The following is an 18,003-nucleotide window of genomic DNA, read 5'->3' on the forward strand; positions in this document are numbered from 1 at the left end:
TTGGTAATTTAAATTTTGTGCGGGTTTGGGTTTGGTAATGGCAAACCCGCTGCGGGCGGTGCCCATTGCCATCCCTAGTTGAGTGTATTTATTATATGAAGTGCAAGCATGTGATGTTTGATTTAATTAGTTTGGTTTTGACTGAAAGTTTAATTCAGCACCTATTGTTCATCTATTTTAGATATGCGTAGTTGGTGCTGCCACTTACATTGCAATATCTGTTCAACAAACATTATAAATATGTGTAATAGATATATCTTTGTAATGATATCGAAAAAAAAAAAAATCAGTAACCATACAATAATTCACAAAAAAAAAAAAATCAGAAATAATTCAACGAATAAATCTGAAAGTAAGATGACAAAAAACACGTGATTACTAACTAAATCAAGTATTGGATTTTAAATATAGACAAAAGTAGTTATTGCATCTGATGATATAAAATCAAATAGATAAAACAAATACTGAAAAAAGCATCAAAGTGCCTTTGTAAGTGCAGGCTTAGTCTAATTTGTGATGATTCTCAAGAACTAAGGATTGATATTCAAGCTTGCTGATTGAACAGGTGCAATTTACCATTTGATTTTTCTTTAATTAAATAAGTCTAGATTATGAAGGTTCTTTGAACCTTCAAATTATTCTATACAAACTCTTTGTTGAATATGTAATATTTCATTCAATCAATTATCTTATGTCACATAAGCAAGTATAAAAATAATTTGTATAATAGAGTTTGTAGTTGTATCAATATTAGTCAAATATTACCATTGTGGATTGAAAATTCATCTTAGTCGATAAAACGTTATATTAGAATGAGTAATGATACAGAACATTTAATTTTATCTTGCCATCCATTTAATGAATGTCATATCATTTGAGATGAAATTTTAGGATAAAATTTTAATGCTATTATCCTTTCACTACATCAAATATTTTGAAATAACAAACCACTATATAAATTATTTAAAGGTAACACTTCACTACATTAATTTCTTAAAGACACCAGTTTAATACAATTTTATCACTGCTGTTAGTCTAATGATGATGTTACAATAATGTCACATGGGTAAAATTATATTTTCACTGAATAAAACCTAAATTTATAATTAAATCTTAGGATTTTAATCCTTTCATTTCGGCAAGTATTGTGAAATAATAAAAACAACTACATGAATTATTGAAAAGTAACAATTTACTACGTTTTTGTCAATTTACAGTTGATCATATACTAGATATCAATTACATGGACAATATTGTCATTGAGTTATCATTATAAATTTAAGTGGTAACAATATGCTGTTCTACACTAAAGAGTAGGACCTAATTGTACATTCACATGGCATTGGTTTGTATCATTTTTTTTTTAATTTTAGGATTTATTCTTAAGGTTAAATTAGTATTTTATAAGTCAACTAATGAAATTGATGGAAATATAGTAAATTTATATTTAAAAAAATTAATATAGTAAAGTGTTATCTTTTAATAATTCATACAGCAATTTATTGAAATTTAATATAACTTATATTTCAAAAATGTAATATAATTTCAAAATTTTCATAATATTTGACGTAATGAAAGGATTTATGACATCTACTGTCTAACACTATTCTTCTCAAACCAAACTCCTGGGAATTATTTATTTCTTTAAATATGCCCAAACTGAACCAAAACTTTTTCAAGTCGTGTGAGTGTGGACAAAATGCCCATGCCTGCCCAAAACAAATAAACTGAACAAATCAAATAATCAATGGTGGGAACTGGGAAGCAAAATAATTGAACTACTTTCCCCACAAAGGGTAAAGGGTGGGTTGGTGGGGATAGTTGTCCAAATTGGACATGTGAATTAAGTGATGTTAGGTTTAATTCTTTTCTGGTAGGTTAGGTTAAGTTGCAAAGTGGAAGAGGTTGGGTCTGAGTTTTTCAAAACGTGAACAATGCTGGCGGCAGATTGTTTTCAAATATATTCTGTAAACCGACTTGATCCTTCTTTGCTTTTATCTTGATACCATCGAAGGTTGCATAAGATCGTTCATTTACCTTTTATTTTAGGGTTCACAGATTGCTTACTGTTAAATTGGAGAAGTAAACTAAAGCAAACTCCTCTGTACCGTTGTCGAAAGTTTTCAGAGTTAAGTGAGAATTACTTGGGCCAACAGCCCAGCTCGGCCCAAATGTTCTAAATGCACCATCTCAGTTCATATCATCACACCCATCCCTTCCCTTCTCATTAATTAATTCTATTTATTTTCTGAATTACTCCTCTGCGTCATTTCTGTAAATAGGCTCTTATTCAAATTCATCTTCTCAAACCCAAATTTTGAACAAAAATTGAGATTATCCTACGATTAGATTTATTGAAAACTTTTTTTTTGTGATTTTTTAGTAGCCCTTATTCGCAAAATGAAATCCGCTTGAATGGTCCTAATATCCTATAACGTTAAGTTCTATGTAAAGATAAAATTTCCCAGTTCAGATTCAGCAAAGATGGGAGCTATACAAATGGGAGAAATTCTTGTGAATCTATACCCTAGCTAGGCGGCGCTTCAAAATTAGAATTTCTCAGCCACATCAAAATGTTAGCCAAAACTCAGGATAATTGTGAACGCTTTTTGGTTTCGATTCACTACCAAAATATTACATCAGAGAGTTCAAAAATACGAATTAGAATGATAAATGAGGAAATCCACAAACTCTGCTTACAACAACAATTTTTTTTTTTTTTTAAATTTAGAATATGGTAGGAAAAAGAAAAAACTAAAAAGTGTTCGACGATGGAACTTAGTAATAATAACTCAAAAAGAGATAAGTCCATGACAAGAAAGATGGGCAAGAAAATGAATTACGGAGCATCAGTTTTAAAAAGCTCGAATTTTAGAAGCATCACGGCTTCATCAGCTATGAATAATGTTTTTGTATCATCATCTGCTCAGATTAAGAAGCAAAAACAAATTGCAAAACGAAAGGAACCGAAGAAAAAAAACCGGAAAAATGAAGAAAGAAAAAGGAAAAAGGAAAAACCAAACCAAAACAAACCAATAAAAATCTCAAAGTAACCCATGCATCAAGGTCAAGAGGGGAGGCAAGCGCCGTGCAGGTGCAGCGGCCGCAGCACTCCTTTTTATAGACCACGACCCCCCCGAAACCCTAGCTTGCTAAAAGACCCCATCCAACGACGTCGTTCTTCTGTTCCCATCAGTTAAACGCACCGTCTTACTATAGCACTTTAAACGCAGCGTTTCGGCTCCCTCCCGCAGGCGGCTTGCGCCAACTCAACTCCAGTCAAAACCGAGTCTCAATAATCTCATCACATGATTAGATTGTTCAATTACAAAACATTTTCATGCAAACAACTTACACGTCAAAGTAAAATCAACGCATGGCTACGTGGGTTATCAGCTCAAGCAGCTTTATCGACTCAACAATGCAGCAATTCTACAACCACACCGATAACATTCTCAGTCTCGGAGTTCAATTCTCATTCCTACGCCACGTCACTTCAAAGCTGTATCCAAAACGACGACCTCCAAACGGCAATGACAATTCATTGTCAAGTCCTGAAGAAGGGTAACTGCTTAGATCTATTCGCAACTAACGTGCTTCTTAATGTTTACGTGAAGTTAAACCGGTTACCTGATGCAACTAAACTGTTCGATGAAATGCCCGAGAGAAATACCATATCGTTTGTTACTACAATTCAGGGTTACACTGTGTCGTCTCAATTTGTTGAGGCTGTTGGGTTGTTTTCTACACTTCATAGGGAAGGTCATGAGCTTAATCCTTTTGCGTTTACTGCTTTTTTGAAAGTGCTTGTCAGTATGGGGTGGGCAGAGCTTTGCCCTTGTGTTTTTGCGTGTGTATATAAGCTTGGTCATGACAGTAATGCTTTTGTTGGGACGGCGCTGATCGATGCGTTCTCTGTTTGTGGTTGTGTCGAATTTGCTAGAAAAGTTTTTGATGGGATTATTTGTAAGGACATGGTTACTTGGACTGGAATGGTTGCTTGCTATGCTGAGAATGATTGTTTTGAGGAAGCATTGAATTTTTTCTCTCAAATGAGGGCTGTTGGGTTCAAACCGAATAATTTTACCTTTGCTTTTGTGCTTAAAGCTTGTCTTGGATTGGACACCATTCGTGTTGCTAAGAGTGCTCATGGGTGTGCTTTAAAAACTCGTTATGAAGTGGATCTTTACGTGGCTGTTGCTTTGCTTGATTTGTATACTAAGTCTGGGGAGATTAGCAACGCTAGGCGTATATTTGAGGAGATGCCTAAAAAGGATGTGATTCCGTGGAGCTTCATGATTGCCAGATATGCTCAGACTGACCTGAGTATAGATGCAGTAGAGCTGTTCTGTAGGATGAGACAAGCTTTTGTTGCACCTAATCAGTTTACATTTGTTAGTGTTCTGCAAGCTTGTGCAACTATGGAGGGTTTGGATTTGGGGAAGCAAATCCATTCTCTGGTGGTCAGGGTTGGTCTTCTCTCGGATGTGTTTGTTTCAAATGCACTCATGGATGTCTATGCTAAATGTGGAAGGATGGAGAACTCTGTGGAATTATTTGCCGAATCACCAAAGAGAAATCACGTGACTTGGAACACAATGATTGTTGGCTATGTGCAATTAGGGGAGGTGGGGAAGGCAATGATTATGTTCTCAAAAATGCTTGAGGAGCAAGTTCCAGCAACTGAAGTGACGTACTCTAGTGTTCTTCGCGCTTGTGCAAGTTTAGCAGCCTTGGAGCCAGGAATGCAGGTTCATTGCTTGACTGTCAAAGCAAATTATGACATGGATGTCGTGGTCGCTAATGCTTTGATAGATATGTATGCAAAGTGTGGAAGCATCACTGATGCACGTTTGGTTTTTGACATGATGAATGACTGGAATGAAGTTTCGTGGAATGCTATGATCTCAGGATACTCCATGCATGGTCTAAGTGCAGAGGTCTTAAAGGTTTTTGACCTGATGCAGCAAAGAGGGTGGAGACCTAACAATTTGACTTTTGTTGGCGTTCTATCAGCATGTAGTAATGGAGGACTCCTTGAGCAGGGTGAAGCTTATTTTAAATCTATGGTAGCGGACTATGGTATTGAACCATGTATAGAGCATTACACTAGTATGGTCTCACTTCTTGGCAGAGCAGGCCATCTTGATAAGGCCGCTAAGTTGATTGAGGGAATCCCGTTTCAGCCAAGTGTCATGATCTGGCGTGCCTTACTTGGTGCTTGCATAATTCATAATAATGTTGAGATTGGAAGACTTTCCGCCCAACACATTTTAGATTTTGAACCCGAAGATGAGGCAACCCATGTGTTACTTTCAAACATATATGCCATGGCAAGGAGTTGGGAAAAAGCTGCTTCTGTTAGAAAAAGCATGAAAAAAAAAGGAGTGAAGAAGGAACCAGGGCTAAGTTGGATTGAGAACCAGGGTATGGTTCATTATTTCAGAGCAGGGGACACCTCACATGCAGACATGAACATCATTAGAGGGATGTTGGAGTGGTTGAACATGAAATCCAGGAAGGCAGGTTATATTCCTGATCTTAGTGCTGTATTGCGAGATGTGAGGGAAGATGAAAAGGAACGATACTTGTGGGTGCACAGTGAAAAATTAGCTCTAGCTTTTGCACTATTTAAAATGCCCCCTAGTAGCCCTATTCGTATCATTAAAAATCTCCGAATATGTGTGGATTGTCATACTGCAATAAAGATAATATCGAAGATAGTACAGCGAGAAATTATCATCAGAGATGTCCACCGGTTCCATCACTTTCAGGACGGATGCTGCTCTTGTGGCGATTTCTGGTGATTGATGTGCCTTATTGATATCTGGGGGAAAAGAATTTTCATCATCGACGAAGTTTCTGAGCATGTTCTCAATTTGTTTAGGTGATTGTGAATCCCTGAAAAAATCTGTTAGGTGCATTTTACAAATTATTGTTTATTAGTTTGCTTTATCTTGATCGATAAATTTTGAGTTGCTTCAAAAATAAAAGAGGTAGAAGTACAAGCAGAAGAATAGAGATCCATTTTAGGATAATGTAATTGTATGAATCTGAATTATTAATTATAAAACTTTATTCTTCTTTAAAACCATGTTTTTGCACTGCGTGAAGGCAGGTCACATGCCACAACCTTTTGACATAAAGATATAGAAAGGACCATGCCTGTACCATTTGATGTATCCCATACCATTTGATGTATCCCATACTGTAAGATTTTGTCTTAATGGCTTCTCTATTCTTGGATGGTAACCTGTTTGAACATTTTCTTAATTGAGCTTGCAGACTTATGGTTGATCACAGATCAGAAATCAGAATCTTGGAGGTTGGAATGTTCTTCCTAGGTTGAATTGTGTGGTACATCGACAAACATTCTTGTAGCTTTTGCATCCAGCAAAATCATGCAATTGTTCCTCTCCCAGCAAGGTAAACTGCAGATAATGTGAAGGCAAGATTCTTGGTATTATATATTTGTTTTATGAATGTTGTTCTTCTTAAGGTACTTTTACGTTAGTAGCTTTCTTTTGGTGTTATATTAGTTTGTATCTGAACTATGGCCTGTAATGGAGAAACAATTGGTTACTGCTAGATTACATTGTATGAATTTGGATCCTCATATTCCGGCCATGTTGGTATTAACTGTCCATACTCCTCTGGAAAGAATACTTATGGTTAAACAAATAAATCCTAAACTAAATAATACGATAACTCCAACGGTCTAATTGTTGAATCACTTGATACTTAAAATAATTTCTAGCAGAAAAAGTATTTATTAAGTCATTCCTTTTTTTGTTCGTGTATTGGATTTCATTGTTTGAAACTTCTCATGCTATGTATAATCTACATCAAGAAATTCAGATTTTATATACCTTTATTTGTTGCTTCAAAACAGTTTTAAAACGATATACCGACAGAGCCATGTAACTCATGACTAATTTTTGCATCATGTAATTTGTTATGATTGTCAAAGGCTAATCTTAGGTTTTTACTTTCCATAAACTTCATATAGACCTAATTTAGTATCTAATGGTTTACAATTAATTTATACATCATTTATGGTTGTTTGGTTTTGCACACAGTTGTAGCTTTGGGACCCTTATGTAGCATAGGTTGTCTTTTCATCTAGCCTACATGCATATATATCATTGGAATACATTTTATTTGGGAGCTAATCAATTGAGCTGTGGTGATTGTTGTTGAAAATTCAATTTCTTTGAAACAGTTTCAAACTCACATGGATCATAGTCAGCTTGAAGGTAGTGACTTTATCTGTTTCTAGTTGTATTTTCTTATTTCCCTCAACAGTTACTTAATCTCATTGCATTCACGGGCTTTTACATCTCCATTTCTTGATTGTGTTCACCTCCTTCTTTCATCTTTACCTTATTTATCTCCTTTTGGGTCCTTTCATTGAAATGATCTTTGGCTGAAGAATATTAAAATGGTGTTGTATGCCCTTGTGAATTTGATCTGCAAACTCTCTGTCTCCATGTTACATGCTATCTTGTTGCCAGTAGCTGCTTACTTCCATCCCTATTTCTGCTATAAATCTTTCTCTTTTTTAATTTTTTTTTCCATTTTTTGCATTTGCTCCTTATTTCTATAGTATTTTGATATTTACTTGGCATTCATGAAATATCTACCTAAAGTCTATCATGACCAGCATAACAAGTGACATATAGCAATTTTACATGATGATGCTGTTCTTTGAACAATCTTTTAATCGTGGGTTTATCTTTGGAGATTATCATTTTAGACTTTTAGTTCTGACCAACATTCTATTTCACGAATTTTTTGGCATGCGCCGTCATTGTCACTGTTAGGATGTTCACGCACTAACTTAACGTTATCAAGTCCTTTGTAAAGTGGGATCGTGTTTAGTTTACTATTTTTTTTTCATATTGGTATTTGCATCTATGGTGCAATGATAATATTTATGATACATGGCAAAACTTTTATAGCTTCGAACCATAGTAATTTCATACTTTCTTGTGCCTGTGATGTCAGGCTGACATCACTCAGAAAATTCAGTATATTGATTATTCAGAAAGCCATATCACTAATGTTTGGACTTGGAGATTGCTTCTCATAACATGATAGTATTTTAGGTGGTAGTGGATGGTGCAAAGTCAAAATTGTTTGGATTACCCATGAAATATCCCTTTCTAGAAATGACCTTGCCTAAGGGAAGTGCTTCCTTTTTCCTCCTAGTTCCTCTGTTGGTTATAGGGCTTGGATTGGAGGTTTTTTATCTTTCATGCTGCTGCCTTGGAATTTGCCCGCACACAACTGTTGATTTCCAGTATGAACAATTGCTTCCTACCACAGGTGTTACTAATGTTGGTCCCGTTAATTTTGCTGCTGCTTATATTTTACTTCGGATTATGCATGGCAATGTATCCACTCTCTTTTTTGCTGCATAGATTTTGATGTTTAATTCAAAGGGACTCATTGAGGGTAAGATGCTGGTACATTAGCAAGATTGAGCTAAGAAAAGAATGGACTAACCAACTAAATGGTGCCTTGTTGCTCCATTATTGCTGCTGTCACCTTACTGTTTTTCCCCTATTTAATCTTTCCCACTGGGGCTCTACAATGAAAGCCTCGATGATTCACTTCGATTGAGACATGGAATTCTCTGGAATGACAGTTGTAGCTTAGGCCATTTGCCTGAATCCTAGAAGTAGGAAACTATCCTTGTTAGAAAATTGTTGATTATGACTTGTGCTTGCTTTTGAAATGAGCAAAGGCCAAACTTTGTGAGTGTAAATCTCATGGAAATTCTTTTATATCAGGATGTTGTCAGATTTTACCCTTATGAAAATTTCATCACACTCATCAATTTATTTTCTTTGTTGTGCAATTGCACGTTGGCATTTTTTCAGTACACTTTTCTTAAACTAATTTCACTGATTCTATTATTTCAGGTTAACTATATTGCCACCGGCTCAGCTTCCGTATATTCAATACACCAACATATATGGTTTTCAAATTGAAGATGAAATTGGAGCTCACTGCATCTTGGTAGCCACACGCATTGCGTGGATAAGACAACTTGGAGAATTGCAGAAGTGGGCTAAAGTATGCTTTTGAGCATCTCAATGATTGATTGATCATGATGCTTTTATTATTGTAATTTTGTAAACTATTATTTTAGATCCAAAGTTGTGAGCATTCTCTGAACTTGTACATAGAAATTCATCAAAATCTTGTAATTTTAGCTTTGCCTATCCCACAAAATTTATTAAATTAGACTTCAAATGTACATCATCAAGACTTCCTTAAAACAACTTCAATGCAGGTACTGAAAGAGACGTGAATAATGAATCAAGGCTGTAAACATGCATGATAACTAATCCCTTGTTGAGCCATTCGGCTATAAATGACGAAACATGATTGGTTAAGGCTGAAATCATGGATATAATTTCGCTAAGCTAAGCTAAGCTGCCAATATATCACTTTTATAAATGACGAGATATGATTGGTTAAGGCTGAAACTATGAGTATAATTTATCTAGCCTAAGCTAAGCTGACAACAAAGTATCCAACTGGTTAATAAAGATGAAAAATCCTCCTCAATCAGTCACGTGCAGAACAATATGCTCACGTTCCGAATCTGAACTCAAAGTTTTGGTGTAAATAGCAAATTGGTGGGTCTTAATTTATATGTTAATAGCACGGTGAATGAAACATGTAATATAGAAGTTGAATTCTTGCCTAACTTCTAATTTCTATTGAACCGACTGCCAAGTCAGATTTCAATTGCCAAAAAGTGATTAATGCATTGCTGTACAACTAAATTACTTTTCAGTCTCTTTTCAAAAAAAAAAAATATTATACTTTTCAGTCGACAAGCTCTTGGCCCATTCACTTTAATCTGTTTGTACCCCATATGTGATTAGTTATTCAAGTTTGCTTTTCCTTTTGACTTCCATTTACACTTTCACACTCATAGACTGTGAGCCTGGAGCAACCACAGCTTATAACTGCCATGCATTTATAAAGTTTCATTATCTTGCCTTGTCTGACGATTAAAGCCTTCTGGTTTATGTTAACTGAAGGTTTTCTTTAGCTGCAAAACACGAACAACTCCAGATTGGATATGGGCTTCAATCTTTGTTTATCATGATTGTTTTATCATCAGTACCACCCAATAATCTCATCTGTCCAGAAAAAGACATGAATATAGCTTCACCGATCATTTTATTACCCTAAAATGAGTTCCCAGGAATGTCAATTTACACCATATGAGAATTTCCTTTGGCCAATCGACCATATTTTATGGACCCATATCATTCAACAAGCGATGGCTTTGATGATGGTATCGCATATATAAAAGTGCCGAGCAATTGGCATCTTGGCAAGATTCACGTTTCATCGTTTCCGTTTTCACCTTTTTATTATGATCAATCAAACGTCGACGTGACTCAACCATGACAAATGCCTTCAGCTCCATGCTCTTAGAAAATTAGATTAGATAAATTCGTCAAATGAATTTTAGTTTCCATGAACTAATGGGACCCTTTAAAGAAATAAAGACAACGGAAGAGAGAAACAAATTTAATTTTGACCAGAATGTTTAACCTCCTCTTTAAGTTTAACAAACGCTCAACTCGAAGAATTAAAGAATTAATTAATTACAGGTATTATAATAACACTAAAAGGGCTTTGTAATTACAATAGCCTTTGAAAATTGTACTAAAAAATAATGTGGATTAGTAAAAGATGGCAATGATGATGGTAATTAAAAATTATCAAATACGTGTTGATTAAAGGAGTTGTGGGGGTAGTGCGGAGCCCACAGGAGAGCCCCCCCATGAACTTGGGCTTCGCACGCGCAGCCAGGGGGTCGGGCCCCACGGAAAAAAAAACGAACGAACCCCACGCACGTCCATGCAAAATAAAATGAAATTAACAAAAAGCATGCGAATTACGAGGGCGTACGATTGTTTCTCTTGAACCATCAACTACCATATAATAACCTTTTGCGATATATAATATCATGCGCAAGCGCAATAGCGATCGTCATCATTGTTCTTGTGAGCTCGGTAATCAGTGTCCACGCCTTCGATACAGCGGATAAATTTTCTTAAAGGTGTGGCACAAACATCAATACGGTGTCGGTTTTTCCTATATAATTCTGTGTTATGTATGTATTATTTTGTACGTCTTTGACACTTTTTAATATTATAATTGGTCTAAATCATGCTTAGATTATATAGGCAATCAAGAATTTGATGACAACTGTGAATATGCACGGTGATATGCATGAAAGGTATAATAATACATATCTATACACACACAATTGAGCTATGGAAACGTGCGGAGATATATGTAGCACTTGATACGAGGTTATAACTGCTTTTCGTTAGGGTTTAGGGTTAGGGTTTAGTGCCAACTCGATTGAGCTAAGCTGCTGGGATTCATCATTTATTGCTGTTTAATTTGTCTTATGTGTTTATTATTATTATTATTATTATTAGGAACAACTTTTGTGGGTGTGCAAATTTTTTAATTTAAATAACTTGTTGCCTTAAAAAAAAAATTAGAAACCCCAGGGGCATTGATGGTATAGGGCAAAGAAATTAAAGTAAAGACATTCTTGAGATCTTTGTTCAATGTGGACAAATTAATTAGTTGGCAAATTTGAGGAGGGTTTGGTATAACATGCAAGCCAATTAGCTAGTGGAAGGATTAGTAGACATCAATGCTAGCTCACAGAAGTTCCAGATATGCGATGAGAATTAATAGATTGATGAGATTACTCTGAATATATTTTTTTTAAGTTAACATTTTTGGTCTAGGCAATTAGTTTTTTAAATTTAGTTATTTATGTAGAACGCATATGTCCACTATGGCTTGCCTTCACTTTTAAAGCAAAACAACTCATTGGAATCATATAAAAAAAATTATAATAATATTCTGTACTCGTGACTATTCTGGTGCTGTATGTATTCTTAAATTTTTTGATTATATATAATGCAACATCATGACATCTTCCTCAATTTATGTTTTGTTTGCCACTCAAAATAAATAAATATATTGATTTTGTTTAATTTTACCCATTAAAAGTTAGGGTTTGCTTTTATCATTTACATTATGGCTCATTGATTATCATATCATTCCTTGTATTCAGAAAGCAGCCATGAAAATTGTCATCAAGTATGAGTGAGAAGAAAGGAAAGACAAAATGTTTGGTTGCCTTGCAAGGCCACTTGACATAAATAAAGTCTAATCCCACCCAAATCTGGGATATTAAATTTTTCCTTTTTTTCCATTTATTATGTGAATTAATATGTGTTTGGATGCAAAAATGTAAATATTTTATTTTTTTCAAATAAAGTTCATGTGAAACTTAAGTCGTAAAGTAAAAACAATAATGCAAACTGGATGATTGGTGGCAGGATCCTGAGCTGAAATATTTGGAAACTGATCTGATAAGCGGTAGATTTTGGTACAATTGATTGGTGGGATTATGCTGAAAATTCAAAGATATGAAATTTTATGATCATTTGCATATGAATTTTATATGTATAAACGATTGGTTAATCTGACAAACGAAAAGATTTGTACAGATTTAAACGGATATAATTAGAGACAAGGGACCTGAACGGCTCTCATTAAAAAAAAAAAAAAAAAGGCTATCCAATTAGAATACGTGTGAGCTTGACCAAGAAAGGAACCCAAAATAATAATAGTAATAATAATAATAAGAAAATGTATGGGGGGGGGGGGGGGGAGAGAGAGAAGCAGTGGAAAAGGGAGAAAAAGAAAACGTAAAGGGTGATGATCCAAGTCAATTTGAGTGTAATTACGAGTACCCTTTTGGTAGTAAAACTAATAATAACAAATGGATGAAAATAATGATCAAAAGCAGGAAAGTGGTAGGTTTGTAAAGAAAGAAAATCAGAAACCAGCCGGCCAAGAAAAAGAAAGAGGGCATATAATATATTAATATCTCATGTCAAGCAAAAGATAAGAATCAGAAATTATGAGGTATTTGTGATGACGGTGAGTGGGAAGCAGTGAAGAAGAAAAAGAAAAGGATTCAATTCAAAAGAGTGGAATATTTAGGGTTTTGTGACATGCAAAAGAATTAATGCAGGCAATGCCTTGTTTGTTTGTTTGTTTCAGTTCAATTACTTTATAAATTATAGTGAGTGCGTTCGTAAATTCCTATGCATGTGATGTATGTGCCTTGATCGAATCAATTAAGCAAAGCGTGCCTGAATTCTCATAGATGAACGAACAATCAACTCTGTCAACTGGACTGTTTCAGCCTGATGCCATGTATATTCTATACATGTTTTATCAGAGAGTGATAACTCACATATAAAACACAAAAAAAAAGAACTTATTAATCAATCGTTTTTGTAAGATTCTTTATCCTCGTGCCAAATGGCAGCCTTTTCAATCTTGAGAATGTTTAGCACATCTCTCTTCATTGAATTAAGAGCTAATTTAGGATTGCTTTTTAGGGGCTTAGTAGTGATTTTAAAAATTTTAAAGTTAATTTTAGTGTTTGAGGAAAAAAATTAAAATTACTTTTGAAAAGAAGGGAATGAGTATCTTTTAGATTCTGATTTTAAAAATCAATTTTATCCTAAATATCCTTAAAATTATTACCTAAACCTAAAATTATCCTTATTAAAATTGGAAATAAAATCATTATTTTAATAAAATTTTATTATAATTCATCAATATCAATTTATTAATATCAATTTTTTTGTCGAATTATTATTAAATTTTTTCACTATATTATAAATTTAATTATCAATTGTTTTAAGATAAAAAATAAAAATAAATAAAATCAATATATTATAAATTATAATACACAATTAAAAATATTATATGTACATGTTTTTATATGTACAAATAAATTTTATTATACATTATTTACATTTTAGTCATTTGATTTCTCTCAGTAATTTAATAATAAAACTTACCAAGCATCCATAACTGCTTTTAAAACTCATAGTACTTTTGAAAATAAAATTTACCAAACACTTAACCGATTTTTTTTACAGTTAATTATTTTTACAGCACAAATAACAATAATTATTTTAGAAGTTACAACATTTTCAATTTTACCCTAAGACTTTTGGTTGAACTGTATAGTTTCACGGTAATATTAATTGGTGTATGATATTCGGGATCCGGGGGTCTTTTATTGTTTTCACAACTATAACTCTTTAGTTTAATTATGAAATAACTTTACAAAGATTGAGGTTATTCTCTTCCCACTGATCAGGTCATTGTTGGGTTCTGAAACAATATTTTCTTCATATTTTACAGGGCAAAAATATGAAATATGTTTGTGTTGTTATAGAGGAGTCTAATATTTCTTGTGTAAACATTTCATAAATGTGAGGTAGATTTACCCGTACTAAATGTAAAATTATAAACTATACTCATTAAACTTTCTACACTCACAGAGTCACAGTAAAACTTATAAAATGATCCTATATCTATTTTTTTAGAATACTGATATATTTAAGTCACAAGCCTATTGATAATTAGATATTTATTAAAACTAACTTAGATGAATTCTATTACAATACAACTGAGATGTCCGAATTTACATATCTTTACTAAATCAAACGCTTACTAAGAGCAAGAGGTTCTGGTTCAAACAATTAAGGATAAAAGTGTCATATTGGCTTTGAAAAGTTGGGAAATATCGGTGCCCATTTATAAAAAAAAAAAAAAGAAAAAAAAAACGAGGGTGCACAAAACCAATTGATGTTGATGTTGAAATAAGAGAATATTCTGCAGACGTGAGAGGCTTTGCTTGCTTTGGAAGGGGGACATGCAAATGCAATGCAAAGCGATAATTAAAAAAAAAAAAAAAAAAGATGGCTTGGATTTATGGAAAGTTGGCTCCCTTTTCACTTTGGAATGATCACCCCACATATTCCCACTATGTTAAAGGCCATGCCAAAACGATCCAACTATACTCACTAAAAAGGCATCTCTCTTCATTTCCCACAATTTTATTATCCACCATTAAAGTAGTAGACACAGCATAATCGGATCAATCGACCTTTATTTCTCTCAAAGACATGTCTCCATCACAAGATTGCAACACAAAACAAAGCATGATTTATTTTTTTGATTGTGTGAAATGAGTTTGTGGCGAGGAAAATTAAAGAAATCGAGAGCAACATTTTACTCCCTCCCTTTGTCACACGATCACATAGCATTGAAGTTTGAAAACGTGCCCTGAGAATTTGTGCTTTTTACTGTGTTGAAATATTAGGTCACCTCTCGTACGCCATTTTCCGGATTGTAAAACACTCTTTCTTATTTTGGAGAACAACAATAATCATGTCTTTTATAAATATCTATAGATGTGCGGGGTCAAGTCTGGTGTTAATTAGAAACACATTTTCGAATTAAAGCTGACTCCTAAGCCATGTTATAATTGTATAGATTTGAGAATTTCTTATATTTTTGTTGCGGTAATAAATCCGAAATCTCTTTTGCGGGATCAATCTGTAGTCCTACTAATATATATATATATATGAAAGCATATATTTGCCAATTTTAAAAGCTAAGTTGCCAATAAGAGACAAATTTCTACGTTTTCAAGAGGATGCGATTTCCTTAAGCTTGCTATGATGACGATGACATGAAGAGGCCTAACTTGCATAAGGGGACGTATAGGCTGTGTCTATTTTCTCACTTTTGAAGCTACATGAAATGATTAAACATGAAACAAAGTGCATGGCATGGCTTATAACACAAGGCAGTCACTTATCAATGCCAGGGCTTTGTCACTGCTTGTAAGTTCACCATTATTTATAATTCTCCTTTCGCAGCATTTTGAAAAAAAAAAAAAAAAAAAGGAATTATACGTGCACACGTAAGAGGGCTGGACTCCTTGTTGGTCATATTTGCTTAGTTCATAATGATGGGTCAATAATTTATTCGGAGACATGAGGCAATTCATATGTACTAACTAGCTATATGTACACACAGCTTAATGCATTTTCTTTATCTGCTGGTCCCTCTTCGTCCAAGCAGTCCTCTTTCTAAGCTTAACTTAAATTTAAAATTGGGGATATAAAATTCAGAAAAGTTAAAAAAAAAAAAGGAAATCTTGTGCATTTCTGTGGATAATCATCCTATAATATGATCTATTATGTCAAATTGAGCATCACAATCATAATTTACCAAATTAAGAAGAGACAAATCAGGCTTATTTCTCCTAATTAAATGGGCAAATCGACCAAAAAATCTTTCAGCAAAGGAAGAGCAAACCAATAAGATTCTGACATTTTTTTCTTTTCTTCCCTTTAGTAGAAATCGGCTCCTTTTTCTCTGAAAATTTTGTGGTATCCTGAATAAGCTATGCTCAGTTCAACCATTTGTATAGCCAGAATCCTAAGACCTGTCGACTATTATTGACCAAGCTCTGAATCAAGTACATATGAAAAGAGAGCACATGCATTCACTTCAATTCAAATCAAAACCCGAGACTCCGTTAAAAAATCCTGACAAAATTCCCACCATGCGCCATGCACTCTCTCTCTCTCTCTGTCTCGGTTTCAACAAATTAAACACCCCACTAACATTATCCCCAACATTCACATGCATGGACTGCCACTGCCACTCATTATTCCCACATGCACATGCAAACATACTCTTAATAATTCTTTCTTTTATTTTTCTCAATGTTCCCAAGTGAATAAATTACATGGAGAAAGTAAACAGTTGGTGGTGCGTTTTGTTTAAACCACCATCTCTACCTGACTCTGAATACTCCTAAATTTTAAAAATTTATTTATATATTAATGATTAAAAATTCAATTATTTTTATATTCTTATTCATTAATTACCCGTTAATTTTTTATATTTACATAAAAATTAATTACTTAGATAAACAAACTTATGTAAAATCATATTGATAAAAGACCCGGATCGGTTTTGTTTTGGGACTCTAGCACATTGTGATTTGAGAAGTGGTGATGATGGCATTGATGATGGTGTGATGACGAAATTATATATATAATCTTTTTCATCATCTTCTTTCATTGTATTAATTTGTTTTTTCTCCAAATATTTAGTGGACAAGAACCCCACCATGGTCTAATGGAAGAGCATGCACATTAAAAAGTTATTATTGTTTGGTCCCCCCTTTTGTACGAAACTAAATAAGCTTCGTGGACTCTGATACATGAAATTCTCTCTCCCTCTCTCTCCTCTCTTTCGTTCCATCTCTTTCAAAAGACATGAGAGGATTCCATTTCCATGCATGATTATTACGTATACACCAATACGTGCTCTCATATTGTCTCTTCCTTTCTAAAGGGCAGTTCGGATATTACTCGGTTGTATGTTGCTGCTACCTTTGCTTTTATTTACATGAGGAGATAATAAAGAGTTTGACCTCTTTATTTTATCTCATCAATTTTATACCAATACTCATATTCCCCTTGTAAAAAACTATTCAAAGGATATATAACTTTTAAGAAGTCACATGATAGTTAAATTAATATCTTATAAAAATAACTTTAGGCTCGTCTCTGTAATTTGATTCTACCTATAATTTGTTTCCATTACGTTTCATTTTTTCAAAAGAAAATTGCAATTATCAAAATGATTCAATTACATTAAATGAGCACTGAGCCGAAAATATATAAATATATATATAATTGAGAGTTCAAAACAAAAATTCCCAAGAAGGGACATTATTTGGATATATATATATATAACTGAGAGTTCAAAACAAAAATTCCCAAGAAGGGACATTATTGGGTTCTCCAGCATTTTAGAACCATACTATTAGTACAATAGCAGCACATTGGTGAAATTCCAAGTTTACATTCATTCAGTTTAAACAAAAAACAGTTGAAATAGAGAGCAACTTGAAGTTGAAATAATTTTATTTATTAAGTAAAAAGAACAAACAAACCCTTTACAATTCAAATATGCCTCAATCCATAAATTCCAAGCTTTTAAAAACCACACGGCACCACGTGGAAGAAGATGATAGAGATG

At 33.8% G+C, this 18,003-nt stretch overlaps 1 protein-coding gene and 1 non-coding gene across 8 annotated transcripts; one reads left to right on the forward strand and one right to left on the reverse strand.

The window, feature by feature from the left end:
* The first annotated feature begins 2,769 nt into the window (after positions 1–2,769).
* LOC102630063 (putative pentatricopeptide repeat-containing protein At5g13230, mitochondrial) lies at positions 2,770–9,265 on the forward strand. 7 transcript variants are annotated; one of them, XM_015531767.3, is made up of 4 exons: positions 2,770–5,887; positions 6,286–6,426; positions 7,223–7,256; positions 8,928–9,265. In XM_015531767.3, exon 1 carries the CDS (start codon positions 3,309–3,311, stop codon positions 5,805–5,807), a length of 2,499 nt encoding a protein of 832 aa, XP_015387253.1. In that variant the 5' UTR covers positions 2,770–3,308; the 3' UTR covers positions 5,808–5,887; positions 6,286–6,426; positions 7,223–7,256; positions 8,928–9,265. The 7 variants fall into 7 exon arrangements, with proteins under 7 accessions (XP_015387253.1, XP_024956894.1, XP_024956893.1 ...); XM_025101126.2 differs by having other exon boundaries at positions 6,286–8,339; XM_025101125.2 differs by having other exon boundaries at positions 6,286–8,328.
* LOC112499117 (small nucleolar RNA SNORD36) lies at positions 2,844–2,928 on the reverse strand. The gene has a single exon (XR_003066640.1). It is a non-coding gene; the product is annotated as a small nucleolar RNA SNORD36 (small nucleolar RNA).
* Positions 9,266–18,003: the final 8,738 nt, after the last annotated feature.

Source organism: Citrus sinensis, chromosome 4 (genome assembly GCF_022201045.2).
Source record: "Citrus sinensis cultivar Valencia sweet orange chromosome 4, DVS_A1.0, whole genome shotgun sequence".
Taxonomy (NCBI): Eukaryota; Viridiplantae; Streptophyta; class Magnoliopsida; order Sapindales; family Rutaceae; genus Citrus; species Citrus sinensis.